This window comes from Hyla sarda, chromosome 4 (assembly GCF_029499605.1).
Source record: "Hyla sarda isolate aHylSar1 chromosome 4, aHylSar1.hap1, whole genome shotgun sequence".
NCBI classification, from domain to species: domain Eukaryota; kingdom Metazoa; phylum Chordata; class Amphibia; order Anura; family Hylidae; genus Hyla; species Hyla sarda.
This window is the reverse complement of record NC_079192.1, coordinates 134147333-134162457: the sequence shown is the minus strand read 5'-3', so window position 1 is coordinate 134162457 and position 15125 is coordinate 134147333. Positions and strand designations below refer to the sequence as shown.

The 15125-nt window shown below is 42.2% G+C and overlaps 1 protein-coding gene across 1 annotated transcript in view; it reads left to right on the top strand.

Annotated features, from left to right (window-relative positions):
• Positions 1-11530, top strand: part of LOC130367398 (transient receptor potential cation channel subfamily M member 7-like) — a 141721-nt gene extending 130191 nt beyond the window's left edge. The window contains 3 exon segments of the mRNA XM_056569817.1: positions 7273-7324; positions 9255-9361; positions 11143-11530. Of these exon segments, the coding sequence (XP_056425792.1) occupies positions 7273-7324; positions 9255-9361; positions 11143-11264 (281 nt within the window). The 3' untranslated portion in view covers positions 11265-11530.
• Positions 11531-15125: the final 3595 nt, after the last annotated feature.

Below are 15125 nucleotides of genomic sequence, written 5' to 3'. Positions count from 1 at the left end.
GAAACTTTGCATGCACTTCAGCCACTTGCACACCCTCCTTGAGCTGCAGCATCAGAGCAGTATCCCCCAACATAGTCTGATTTGCAACGTTTCCACATGTTGGAATTCCACCCTCCATATGTTGGACCGACTATATGAACAGAGAAAAGCTATCACCGATTTCTTGATTATCCAAGTGGATAGGGGGACTTCCTTGTGTAACTTCAGTGTCAACCAGTGGCAGCTCATATGTGACACCTTCCGTTTGCTCAGGCCCTTTGAGGATGCCACCTTATTAGTCTGTCGCCAGGATTATGGGATGAACAATGTCATTCCTCTGCTTCAATTACTTCAGCATGTGTTGGAAACGATTGCTTGTTGGGGCACTGGTGAAGTGGCGCCTATATCTCACAGCTACTTGAGCCCTGTGGGGGCTAAACTGGAGGAGGCGGGGAAGGGGCACAGTGGAGCAGAGTTTAGGTTTCGCGAGATGTGCGTTTTTTCTAGTCATCTGAAAGCAGGAGCAGCCAGAGGAGCTAGAGGGTTATGAGGAAGGAGAGACAGAGGACCCAGACACACATTGGCAGCATGCAGTGGAGATGGAGGCAGGGAGTCCCTCAGAGTCACTTTCACAAATGGTACGATGCACTTGCTTGCGTAGTGACCGCCGAATTGTCACCATTCGGCAGCGGGATAACTTTTCACCTTATTTGACCCTCGCTACCAGCAAAATGGGGGCCTTTTTTACACCCACTGAGAGGGAGGACAAACTGACCTACTACAGAGACATCCTACCTAGTCAGTTGGCGATGCCTATCAGCGCCATCGTCCATCCTCTCGCAGGTCTGACTCGGGGGCCCTTTGTGCTCAGCTTCCACTGCCATTGCTGCTGGGGAGGGGTGGTGGCAAGAGCAGTACCAGCTCCATCAGCAGCAGCCTGAGTCTACAGTCGCGGATGAGTAGCTTTCTTCACACGCATAGTGAAGCAACTCATTAGCAGCAGGTAGACCTGGAGCAGGACCTGAACCAGTAGGTGGTGGCATACCTTGACATGACCATGCCAACACACCTTGAGGATCCGTTGGACTTCTGGGCAGCCAAACTTGATTTGTGGCCGCAACTAGCAGAGCCATCAGAGCGGGTGTTTAGTGCGGCCGGGGCCAAGGATAACTCGTCTGTCCATGAAAAATGTGGAGAGACTGACCTTTGTGAAGAGGAATCAGGCATGGATCAGCCAGGATTTTCACCCACCAATGCCTGATGCATCGGAGTAGATTGACCATGGTGCCACACCAACACTTCACAATCATGGATAGTGCCAAACAGATTTAAGGTGCTGCTCCCCAGTTACAGACATTCCTCCGCATTAGACCACAAGTAAGTACTGAGGATATGCATTAGCTAAAACTTAACTTTTCTTAGGATAAAATATTAGATACTGGTAAGAACTTATATTGCCAATGTCCAGATATGTCATTGTTATCTATGGTCACATTTTCTTATTGTGTCATATTGTAGAAAACTGTTACTTCTATATGCACATATTATTCCTTTTTTTTTTTATTATATGTCTTTTTCTTTTTATTGTAATCATTCTACTTTCCTTTTTATGGAAAAAAAATGTGTATATATATATATATATATATATATATATATATATATATATATAAATATATGTACCAAAAATTTTGTTTTTTAAATCAAACAAAAGGAAAGGTGCGTCAAAAACACACCGTGTACCACCTACACCACCAAGTATTGATGTGATGCTAAGACCTCTAAAAGGTGGAAGGGAACAACGTATGGTCCATTGTAACAGGTGGGGGTAAAAACTTCTCCTGTAAGGCCCTACTCTCGCATTATTAATTCCCTTCTTGGCAAGTGTTTTCTCAGGAACCTCTCCCTATTTCCACCTACAAACACTGCCATTTCACAGGGTTTTTAGGTGGAAATAGGGAGAGTTTTCATTGTGGGGCCACCCTTAGCACCTCGGCCCTTGATAAAGCCGGTTACGGCCGGCGAAACGTCAGGGGGGTGCCAACATATGGCATTTTAATAGCAGTTTAGGGACCACGAGTGAATAACAATTAATACATGAATTGGAGGCATTAAATTAACTCAGGAGAGGAGATTAAAACACCACCCGTTGGGAGAATATCCAATCCTACATTACAATAGGAAAATAATTTCCATATGACTTGCTCCCAACTGTGTTTTTAAAGCACATAATTTATATATTTTTTCCTCACAAATGTTAAGAGTTTTAACAAAGAATAATAAAGATATAAATTTTAATATTAGAGGGTTTCCAAGTATTAGGAAATTAGTCCCATGAGGGCGTGAGCCTGAATGGGAAATTGGATACATTTTGCATAAACCCTGGGACCCTTTGGATGAATTGGATTTTTTGGGCCGCCCTTTCTAGGGCGAGTAACACTTGCCAAGAAGGGAATTAATCATGCAAGACTAGGGCTTTGCAGGGGAAGTGTTTACCCCCACCGGTTACAGTGAACCATATGTTGTTCCCGTCCACCTTTTAGAGGTCTTTGCATCACATCAATACTTGGTGGTGTAGGTGGCACATAGTGTTTTTTGCACACCTTTCCTTTTGTTTGATTTAAAAAAAAATTTGGGTCCATATATTTTATCCTGAGAATATTATTAAAAGTTAAGTTTTACGTAATGCATATCCTCAATACTTACTTGTGCACACTTTTACAAAAGAGACCGTTTTCTTCTGCCTACCTGCCTCAGCTACTATTCTGGTCCTGCCACCCGCCTGATACCACACATCTGATGCCAAGTTCTCCTTTTTTCTCCCACCTTCGTCTCTGGGTACTGGTATTGCCACTCACCACCCCAATATGTCACCGGGTCACTTTCAGGACTCCTGATGCTGCTGATGCCACCTCCAGGTTGTCTCATACTGCCACCATATGTTTTCCTCATGCTGCTGCCACCTCCAGGCTGTCTCATTCTGCAACTATATGGTCTCCTCATACTGCCGCCAACTCCAGGCTGTGTCATTGAGCCACTATATGGTCTGCTCTTGCTTCCGCCAACTCCAATTTGTGTCATTCAGCCACTATATGGTCTCCTCATGCTGCCGCCACCTTCAGGCTGTGTCTCTGTACCGCCATGTGGTCTCCTCATGCTGCTGGCACATTAAATAAAACTTTTTAGGTTCATCTATTTGAAATCTTCAATTTAAATGTTAAAAAATATCTTTAATCTTTTCAATTGTGAGGCCCTATGGTCTCGTCATTCAGCCACTATATGTTCTCCTTATGCTGCCGCCACCTCCACGCTGTGTCATTCAGCCACTATATGGTCTCCTCATACTGATTCCACCTCCAGGCTGTGTCATTGTGCCGCTCTGCAACAGTGATTTGAATAGCGACGCCTCTAATGCATGTCATACTGAATAATAGTATTATTTCACTAACCCAGCACACACCCTATGCGTGTTACAGCAAGGCAAAGTGTTCTACACCCCTATTGAGGCTCTCTGTAGGATTGAAATAGCCATTTTTAATAGAGATTTGCCACGAATAAATTCGGACCAGACCAAATTTTTCAGAAAATTTGTCAAATCGTCCGAATCCAATTTTTAAAAAATTCGCTCATCTATACTAACAATGTATATCAGAGCAAAAACCAAGCCATGAGTTGCAAAGAAGTGCCTGTAGAGCTCAGATATGGAGACTAAAAAAGCTCTGTTGCACATAGTTCCCAAAAGCACAGTGGCCTCCATCATTTTCAAATGGAAGAAGTTTGGAACAACTAGGACTCTACCGTTCAAAGAAGAAAGTCACGATATGGCACTCAAGATGTGCTTGCCCGGCTAGTGGCTAATAATGCAGCAAGAAAACAAACTTCCAGAAGGTCAAACATCACTGCAACACTCCACCAATTTGGGCTTCATGGCAGAGTGGCCAGAAAAAAAGCTGCTTTTCTTTTTCAACTGTAAATGTTTATTGAAGTTTTACAATTTGTCAAACAAAAGTACAGATAACTTAGACAAAAGGCACAGTACTGCAAAGGCAGGGCAAAATCAGGATAGTTCAACAATCAGGAAGCCTCTGACTAAAAAATTTGATAAAGCCTGGACGTTCCAGGAGAGCTAAAGTCGGATACATCCGTATCACCAAAGACAACACAATTAGACAGGGGAAGACAAACAAACACACGTTAGACAAAGGACCACAAAACAGAAAAAAGGGGAGGGGGAAGAGAGGAGGTAGGGGAGTGGGGGAGGGCGAAAGGGAGGAAGAAGGAAAGAAAACAGGCTAGGGAGGCTTCCGGTCCATGAACCTGTCCCAGGGTTCCCAAACTGATAGGAAAAGAGGTTGAGTGTTATTAAGGGAAGCTGTGAGGGACTCAAGGGAACGGATCTCACGAATTCTGGCTATCAATTCAGATTCTGATGGGGGCAAGGGAGATTTCCAGTGCTTAGCAATTAGGGTTTTAGCAGCTAGGACCATGTGCATGAAGAGCTTAAATGGTTTCTTGGGAAGGGATCTACAGGAGAGAATTAAAAGGTATACCATAGGGTCCAGAGGTACTTTTCAATAAAAGACACATGAATGGAGTTTGCAAAAAAAGCACTTTAAGGACTCTCAGACCATGAGAAACAAGATTCTCTGGTCTGATGAAAGAAATATTGAGCATCAGGGCCTGCATAAGGGGGGGGGGGGGGTACAGCCAGTACCCCAGGCCGGCCCGGCCAGGCGCGACACTTTTTTTTTTTTACTTCTTGTCAGTCAGTGAATGACAAAAAGTTAAGAAGAGCCAGAGCAGAGGAGAAGCCAGGAAGACGCGTGACTAACTGGCTGGCCGGGAAGGTAACTGCTGCCTTCAACACTTGGACCACTCCTCCTCAGGGACTACTGCTCTGACGGAGCAGTAGACCTACTGCCTCCAGCCATATACTGTGTGTACAGTATGTCTGTCGGGGCACATAACTACTAATAGGGGCACAGGGGGCCTATAACTAGCTATGGGGGCACAAAGGGGGCCTATAATTACCTATAGGGGCACAACACTGCGAGGGGGCCCTGGCCTTGAGCTGTGTAAGGTCCCCCAAAATTTCTGATGGCAGCCCTGTTGAGCATCATGTCTGAAGGAAACCAGGCACTGCTTATCATCTGCCCAATACCATCTCTACAGTAAAGCAAGGTGTCTGTGAAATCATCATGTTTTGGGGGTGTTTTTCAGTGGCTGCGACAGGGAGACTGGTCAGGGTTGAAGGAAAGCTGAATGGATCAAAGTACAAAGATATTCTTAATGAAAACCTGCTCTAGAGTGGACTGGACCTACAGCTTGGCTAAATATTCACCTTACAACAAGACAATAAGGGAAATTTATCCAAACCTGTGCAGTGGAAAGGTAAAGCAGTTGCCCATAGCAATCAATTAAATTACTTCTTAAATTTCAGGCCTTTTTGAAAATAAAATAAGCATTCCTATTCTCCACTTGTTTTGATAAATCTCCCCTAACTACCCTAAGAACACAGCCAAGACAACAAAGGAGTGATTTAGGGACAACTTTGTAAATGTAATTGAGCAGCCCTTCTTGAGAAGATCTGCAGAGAACAATGGCATAAAATCCAGGTATACAAACCTTGTGGCATCATACCCAAAAAAGGTGCTTCAACCATGTACTGAGTAAATGGTCTAAATACTTATGTAAATGCAATATTTTAGGTAGTTTTTTTTTTCTTTCAATAAATTAGCAAATATTTTTAACATTCTGTTTTCACTTTCTTATAATGGGGCATTGAATGCAGAATGATGGGGGGAAACCTGAATTTCTTTTTATTTTAGCACGTTCGCAACATAACTAAAATGTGAAAAAAGTGAAAGGGTCTGAACTTTCTGAATGCATTGTATAATAAAAGGTAAAATGTACTATATGACTGTATCTCAATAGCCTTTAGGGTAATGCACATTGCTGCACATTACTAGTCCATTGTGTATGGAGATAAAATAAGATAATACACACAGCTGTATTGGGCTGGGTTCACAAAATATAACATTTTAAGTGCATATTACATTTTGTGCATAGATATTCCCACAAAATTTAGACACATTTTACAGATTCCATGTGTAAAATAAAATATGTAATGAATTTTACGCCGTGTGAACCCAGTCGTGCCAGTCTTTTTTGTATGGAGACTAAATAGGGCTGCCAGGGAGGTGTACCTCAGTATGACAAACTAAGATAAACATTGTCCAAAAAAAGGAATAGTGTAGCTCACTTAGGACTAGATATGTACCCAAGGTTACTGGTGTTGCCTACACCCAGAATAGGCCAAGAGTATGTGTAGTATGTACCAGTCCTCAAGTACCCCTTTAATGCCGAACTCAAAATTTTTGGTTCCCTTTAGTACCACTTGAGGTTGGGCTCTTCCCCACGGCCCATCACTGGCTGGTCGCATTTCGATGCAGTGAGGGTCCCTGTGGTTGATCCCACCCAAGACCATTATCATTTCTCGGGTTGCACATCTTATTCCTATTTTGGTTATATCTTAACCAGCGTGGTTGATATTAGTCTCATTTTCAAATAGCACTGTCTATATTTTGTCACTCCTTTTATCTCTATTTCTACATCTCCTTTGTATTCTGTACTCTCCTGTCCTATTAGATCCAGTATGATTAACTCCATACCCATGTATTCCATTGTATTCCACTCCATGTTTTTCATCCATACTTTTTCCTCCATTTTGTGTTACATCACCATGTTGAGGTTATATAAAGCACATCATCTTATCTTTGTACACCTCTATACTGCTACTGAAGAAAAGGCCCGAGGCCTTGAAATGCATCTAGCTATTATACTACTGCACCCCAACGTATACATACAGTATACCAAATACTAACCTTGATGCAACAGCTGGAAGTCCCCTATTTGGGGACCACTGCAGCACGCGCACTATTAGCACTTTATTCACACGAGGACGCCGACATCCACCAATGTACCACCACGCATCTATATATCCATGGTATCCATATAATGTATATAGTCTGTATATAAGTTATATACTTTTCTAATATCATAATTGTGGCATGTATATGCAAGGAGCAGCTGAATATAATCAGTTAAATGTCTGGTTATCAGCAGGTATGTTATATCCCTGAACTGTAAAGTACGGTCATTATCTACCTCTGCCAATAAAGCAGGTAAAGAGTAAAGGTCATTGATATATGTCACGTAATGGATCTGTGTTTAAAAAGAAAAACAACCTGCTCAATGCTTTGTCCTGTGCTAATCATATACATATGTTTCTTTAAGGTGTTGGTGAAAATCTGACAGATCCATCTGTTATTAAAGCAGGGGAACACAGGTGAGATGTGGTTAAAGGAGAGGCCTGCTTACATACTACAAGAACAAAGCAAGCTATAATAGAAATGCTAAAAACTCTAAACCAGGCAATAGCACACTCATAGACTCCTATGGGAGTATTAGGCCTTGTTTCTGTGCAGAATTCTGCATTGGAATTCCTCTGGATATTCCGGAGCAGCAGAGTCCCGTTGATTTCAATGAGATTCTGCTGCGGTGTTCACACGGCCAGAATTTCTGTGCCACATGTTGCTGGCACAGAAATTCCGTTTTCCGTGTCCGCACAAAGAATGAACCTGTTCATTATTTCAGAGGACACCGCACAGAATGCATAGCCATCTATGAGACGGCGCACTCATCGGAATGTCCGCACATGGGAACATAGCCTTAGGGTAGGGTCACATGTGCCGTATTTTGCTGCGTATGCTTTGTAGCATATTTTGCTACCCATTGACTTTAATGGGTAGAAAAATATGCAGCAAAATATGGCAACTGTGACCCTACCCTTAAAGGGGTACTCCGCCCCTAGACATCTTATCCCCTATCCAAAGGATAGGGGATAAGATGTCAGATCGCCGCGGTGCCGCTGCTGGGGAGCCCCGGGATCCCCACTGCGGCACTGCGCTATCATTACAGCACAGAACGAGTTCGCTCTGCACGTAATGACGTGCAATACAGGGGCCAGAGCATCGTTACGTCACAGCTCCGCCCCCTCGTGACGTCACGGCCCGCCCCTTTCAATACAGGTCTATAGGAGGGGGCGCGGCGTTCGTCACGCCCCCTGCCATAGACTTGCAATAAGGGGACGGGCCGTGATGTCACGAGGGGCGGAGCCATGACATCACGCGGCTCTGTCCCCTGTATCGCCCGTCATTACGCACAGAGCGATCCCGGGGATCCCCAGCAGCGGCACCGCGGCGATCTGACATCTTATCCCCTATCCTTTGGATAGGGGATAAGATGTCTAGGGGCGGAGTACCCCTTTAAGGGTAGAAATGTGTGCAAAGTAGGTTAAAGGTGAAAGGTTTACCTTCCTTTGGTTAGAGTAGAATTCTTACATCGGTGATCTCTCTACCAGCTAACAGGCTGTGACTGCATTTAGCTTCTAGAGTTCAGTCTCCTATGATTTTGTTTTACATCCTATACATACGAACTTAATACATTAAGTGGGTGAAGGCTCTCCATTTGATCAAAATTCTATTTGAATATATTGATTTACAGGGTTTGGGTTCCCCATTGTATTCTCTCTGCTGACATCATGACCACAGTGCTCTCTGCTGACATCTCTGTCCATTTTAGGAACTGTCCAGAGCAGCATATGTTTGCTATGGGAATTTTCTCCTACTCTGGACAGTTCTTAAAATGGACAGAGATGTCAGCAGAGAGCACTGTGCTCGTGATTTAAAAAAAAAAAAAGTTTTCCACCGGAGTACCTCTTTAATGGTAGTTGGACTGCAGTAACACAGCATGGCTACTACACAATGAATGGAGTCTTCAGCTTCTGGATTTGTTGACTGTGTAGAACTGGTAAGCCGGTAGTCTAGGATGTTGGGATCCTGCAACAGATAGGCCATTAATATGAGGCAGTTTTCTGAAACCATTGATATCCATTAGACACACAATCATTGGGCAAGGACTTCTAGAGACAACTTTTCTGAGAGCAGTGTGCTAAGCATTGCACTTAAAATATCTACTAGTGTTATTTACTGATACCAGTTTGGATGAATTATGATTTTCATTTAGGCACAATTAATTAATCTCAAAGATTAATTGTAGTTTTATTATATATATCTTCTGTTACTGGAAACTGCAGACTGGTACAATACTGGTATCCAATCTTGTAATTCATAATATGCTTGACTGCATTGACCTTTATAATAATGAGGGTCATGTCCGCCTTGCATCATTTTTCTATGTTTCTTCTTCTTGATCAGATCAGAAGATATGATATTTGGACCAGCAAACCTGGGAGATGATGCCATTAAAAACTTTTGTATGAAACATCAGTGTAATAGGTGCTGCAGATATCTGAAACTTCCTGGTAAGTAAATGTGGGGCAATGTTCAGAAATAATCTTTTTATAAAAAAATAAATCTTGATCTCTAAAGTTTATTGTCCACATACACTGACAATTGGATTGAATGGGGTATGGCATGAATAGGTCAGCAGGCAGGTTTAAGCTTTGCCCCCCCAGATCCATGTTACAAAGGCGCAAAACATGTGTCAGGGACCGACCAGGGGGACAGGGAGAGTGAGCCCTAAACTGACCCTAAAACCACTCTTCCTGCATACTTGCCCATCCACCCTAAACGGTGGATTGACAACTGGGCGCCGGTACCTCCCTGAACTAAAGTGCAGGGGCCTAATAAAAACACATACTAAGAAATAGTCTGTCACAAACCAGAAACATAACAGGAACTATAGTATAAAGTTCAGAGGAAACAGATCAGTGAGCAGCACAGAGGACACTATATCAGCGGACATGAACAGAGGACTCTATAGATAAGCGGTCATGAACAAAACTCCAAAGATCTGAAAAAAAAGAACGAATAAACATATAGTGTTCAACGCACCAGACATGAAAACGGATGAGTCTAAAAAGACTCCAGGAACAGTCAGGAATATAGCAATAGAACACTGTTCACACTGAACACACAAACTGGACACTCCACTTAAGGAGTAGCCATTAATAATAAATCCAAATAGACTACTGGCCAGTGGCATACTCCGCAGTGTGTTCAGGATGCTGGCCCAGTAGGAAAACAGAAATATAAAACACAGAACTTCATATAAACAGATACAAAAGAAAACACAGTGTGAACAGACACATAGCAGAAAGGATAAACAATCCTAAAACCAGCTATACAAACACAGCTTTAAATCCACTTAGAGCATGCCACCTAACCATGGCTAAATCCAAAACATGCAAGGTGCATGCTAAAACAGAGAAAGTAGATTTAAAAGCTCAAATAAGGAGTGTTTCACCCAAAGCCTCTGTTAGCAGCATGTCCAGCATGGCAGTAGCAAGATGTAATGAAGTATCACCAGCACTGAAGCTAGTCAGTGCTGATCTTATGTAGACACATCTTAAAGGCTATTGGCTGAAAAAGCCAGAGACATTAACTATTCCCTGGGAACATAAAACTGTTCACACACAAGCAATCTAATAGCTGTGTGTGAACACAGACCACGACAGACATTGACAACATGGTGTGAATGCATTCTGAAGGGTGAAGACCTGGTGGGTACTTATACTCCACTCCCGCATCTTGCGCAGACTGTTATGATAACACAGCGGGTCCACAACCATTTCCTGCTACACTAATATTAAACTTAAAAAGGTGTCAACTAATGTAAATCCAATTCTAATTTACGGGAATATTCCCAACAGACATTAGAGTTGATGCACTCAAATCTGTCCACATAGTCCTGGTTAGTGCACAACTGCTCACTGCTCCATTTCATCTTGTCAGGTAATCGGGATTAATCAAAGCAGACATCAGGTCCATTTCACACTCAGTCTTGCCCTCACACATAACGCTCTACCAATACCAAAACGTATTCTTGTTTAGTATAATAAGCTAAGATATGGCACACCATTCCTTGCCCAACCCTGGGTTTCCCTTTAACAGACAAGATCAGTCCAAGTAATTTCATGCACAAGACCTATTAATCAGATATGGACCCATGTGTGAACCCCTCTAAGAAATGTAACTATTGTTTGTGCCTATATGACTCTACTGACCATATATAATTGTTATACATGGTGGCAATGAAGTATTTTTATAGTTTGTAGCTAACTGTTGCGATGTGTTGTCACAGAAATGAAGAGAAATGAGTACATGATAGATGCAGCGTTGCTCCATGGGAAATCTCAAGCCTCTATTGCAAACTGTGGGACAGAAGCTCAAGCCAACAACCTATCAGTGTCTTGTACTGAGTGATTTATCCTGCTGGTTGTATAACTTTGATGTTTCTTTCTTGTTTACAGCATGTTATAGGTCCTGTTGTCACTATGAGTATTGCTGTGTCATTGTGACAGGCTGCACATGCACAGATATGTTACATTTATGTTGTGCCTACTTCCAATACACTATATTGGAGGTTGTTTACATTGTATGTAGCACTGAATGAATCATTTCATTGGGGTCATGTAGTAATATTAACCTCGGCCTCTCGAGAAGGACTAATACAAAACAGGCAATATCAGTGACGTCTTAGCTGCTCTGTGTTAACATATAACACATGATCACTGGCTAATGCGAAAGAGGAAGGTATTCAAGACATGGTTACATCATTCCGGAGCTTACATTATTCTGGAGGTTACATTCTGTCTGATATGAGAAGATTCAGAATACTGGACACAGTTTTTTTCTTTTTTTCTTTTTTTTTTCAATCATACATAACAACTACCAAAGACAAAACTAGAAATTTCTGACTTTAAAGCGTTACTGTCGTTAGAAACAACTTTTTTTTTTACATTTAAAACTTCCTTAAAAGCTAAGCATTTTCCCAATATACTCCATTAAAAAATGTTATTGCTAAAAAATGGTTTAAAAAATGGCCACTAGGGGTCTCTATCTCTTTAATTTTGCAAATGAACCCTGAAAATCCAACCTTTTTGGTCAATCAAAAAAAGGACCAAAATATCTGAGGGGAGGGAGGCGTGGTTATCTCTATTCTGTGCCTCAGAGTACAGACAAGATGCAGACAGCTTGCAGACATTTAAGAAGAGAAGCATTTCCATGCACAGTGACAAGCAATACAAGGTGCCAAACTATTATTTATATGCAAAATGGTTTCTCTTTGGTCATTTTATGAACTTATTTCTTGTGAATTTGCACCGTATAGGTTCCACATGGCTGCAATTGGGTTATAAAAAGCATGCACAAAATGCATGTTTTTCTTCTGTCCTTGCACCGTATAGTTTCACATGGCTGCATTAGAATTATATAGAGCATGCATTTAGGCAGAAAGCTTTGAAAATGTAAAAATGTTTGTGCAGACTTCATTACACGGGAGGGGGGAGGAGAGGAGGGAGGGGGCAGCTCATCAATGGTCAGAGATAAATAGTGCATAGTGGGGAGGGGTATAAACAAGGCATATTATACATGATGACTACTTAAATTTTGTCAGTAGTCTATCATTCTATTAATAGATATGACAAGACTTTTAAAGGGGTACTCCGGTGGGAAACAATTTCTTCATACCAACTTTCTCCAGAAAGTTAAACAGATTTTTAAATTACGTAAAAATTACTATAAAAAAAATCCTAACCCTTCCAGTACTTATCAAATGCTGTATACTACAGAGGAAGTTGAGTTGTTCTTTTCAGTCTGACCACAGTCAGGAACTGTCAGGAACTGTCCAGTGCAGAAGCAAATGCCCTAGCAAACCTCTCCTGCTCTGGACAGTTCCTGACACAGACAGAGATGGCAGCAGAGAGCAATGTGGTCAGACTGAAAAGAACAACTCAACTTCCTCTGTAGTATACAGCAGCTGATAAGTATTTTAAGGATTAAGATTTTTACATAGAAGTAATTAACAAATCTTTCTGGCACCAGTTTATTTGAAAAAAATAGTTTTCCACCGGAGTACCCCTTTAATGTCTAAAGGTACAGTGTACAGTAAATGCACTATGAACATTTTAACACTTTAACTACTGTAGAACCTAGGGATAGGGGGAAGCTTCCAGTCTACTAATTATTCACTGATTAACATGAAACCCTATCCTCACATTTTTTATATAGAAGGTCCAGGCTGCTGTGTATTTCTGTTCTGCAGCAGCTGAGGCATAATACTTTATAATAGACCTTGTTGCTCTAGAAAAGAGAGCAGTACCTGTCAATCAGTGGTCATCCAGGAGAACAAAATAGCCACAAAAATAATCTGTGGTGGCCTAGTTTAGCAGAAATTAGTGCCTATGTAGCATCGGTCATTTCAGTATAGTCATGAGGTTGTGACATCATAATGCAATCTTTATGCAAACATTATTTACAAAAGCTAATGGAAAGCTATAAATGAAGAAATATGTAGTATTTTTACAATTATATGTATGTTATATTTTCCTAAACTTTTTCAATGTATTTTAGCTAAAGAAAAATAATTTTGTTTGCTTACTACATTGACCTGTAAAGCATTGTTTACAAACATCTTCACTGTATATCATACAAAATAAAATAGTATGAGAATAGCAAAGATACATGTATTAAATTGAAACACTTGAATTTTTGTGGTCCTGCGTCAAAGAGAAGATACTATTTGTTTTTATCAGATTTGTCATTTTTTTATTCTTATTTTTCTATATAATAAAAGATCAAAATTCCAATTCTAATATGTGTGTTTTATTTAAAGGCTGAGCTGTTTACTGCAGGTGCTGTCCTTGTATTCCTCATGCATTTACATGGGACAGAAATGTTGTGGTATTTCTATGCAGAGTAGCAGGCAAGTGGATGAGATCTTAAAGGGGTACTCGGCCCCTAGACATCCAAAGGATAGGGGATAAGAAGTCTGTCTCCCTGCTGCACCCAGCGTTCGTTTAGAGCATCGGGTGCTGCGCTAGAGGCTCGTGACGTCACGGTCATGCCCCACTCATGACATCAAGCCATGCCCCCTCAATACAAGTCTATGGGAGGGGGCATGATGGCTGTCATGCCCCCTCCCATAGACTTGCATTGAGGGATTGTGACTGTGACATCACAAGAGGGGTGTGACTGAGAAGTCATGAGCCTCCGCCCCGCATCACCGTCCATCAGCGCTGTGGTGTTACTACAACCACCATCATGGACCAGCTTTGGTCCATGATGGTGGTAGTAGTATCACCGCAGCACTGAGAGATGGCAGGAATGGCTCCTGCACATTCACAGGCGGCGGGAGATTACTGCAGCGCTTATACTACAACTCCCATGATGGGAGTTGTAGTATCAGCACAGAGGGACATATCACAGCGGATCTCACTTCTGAGACTCGCTGCGTTCTTCACTTATGAGGCAGAGAAGCGGGCGGCATCAGCGTTCGCTCCCCGGCCAGCGGGGAATGATTCTCTGCTGGACCATGTGACCAATCAGGACTCCAGGCGGAGGATTTGACTTGCGCTGCAGAGATTCATTCCCCAACGGAGTCAGTAGGCTGGCAGGGGACCAAGCGCTGATGCCGCCCACTTCCCTGCTAGATGAGTGCATCGGGGGCCACAGAGGGGTCCTGGCATGCTGGGAGTTGTAGTTTTGCCAGCGTTGGGGAAATACAGTTTGGAGACCACTGTAGATGCTAAAAGAGAAAGGGGTTCAGTGCATTACAATAACCCGATCCCCGCCGGCGTTGGGTCGGAATTTAAAAGGAGAAGGGGTTCGGCGCAGGAGTCTCCAAACTGGCATCTTTGCATTTGAGTGGAATTTGTTGAATGCCAAAAAAAAAGGATGCAGTGGTGATGGAAAAAAATGTATTTAACGAAATTGATTTTTTTTTATAACAAAATTTTTATAAATTTTTAAACAGGAATCAATTTATGTGGGCGGGCAGGGCACTAAAAATGTGGCCGACAATAATTAAAATGTAGAGTGTGTCTTTTTACTTTTTTTTCAAAATATTTTTTAGGTAGTACTACTACTCCCAGCATGGAACACACTCTGCCATGATGGGAGCAGTAGTACCTGCACTAATAGACAGATCTCCCCGGATGTCACTACTGACACCCAATGTGATCGTCCATAATATAGCAGAGATGCAGAGCGGCTCTATACAGGGCTCGCATCTTGGCACTATACTTCGGGCCGGCCAGTGATGTGAATAGAAATTTACATCACTCA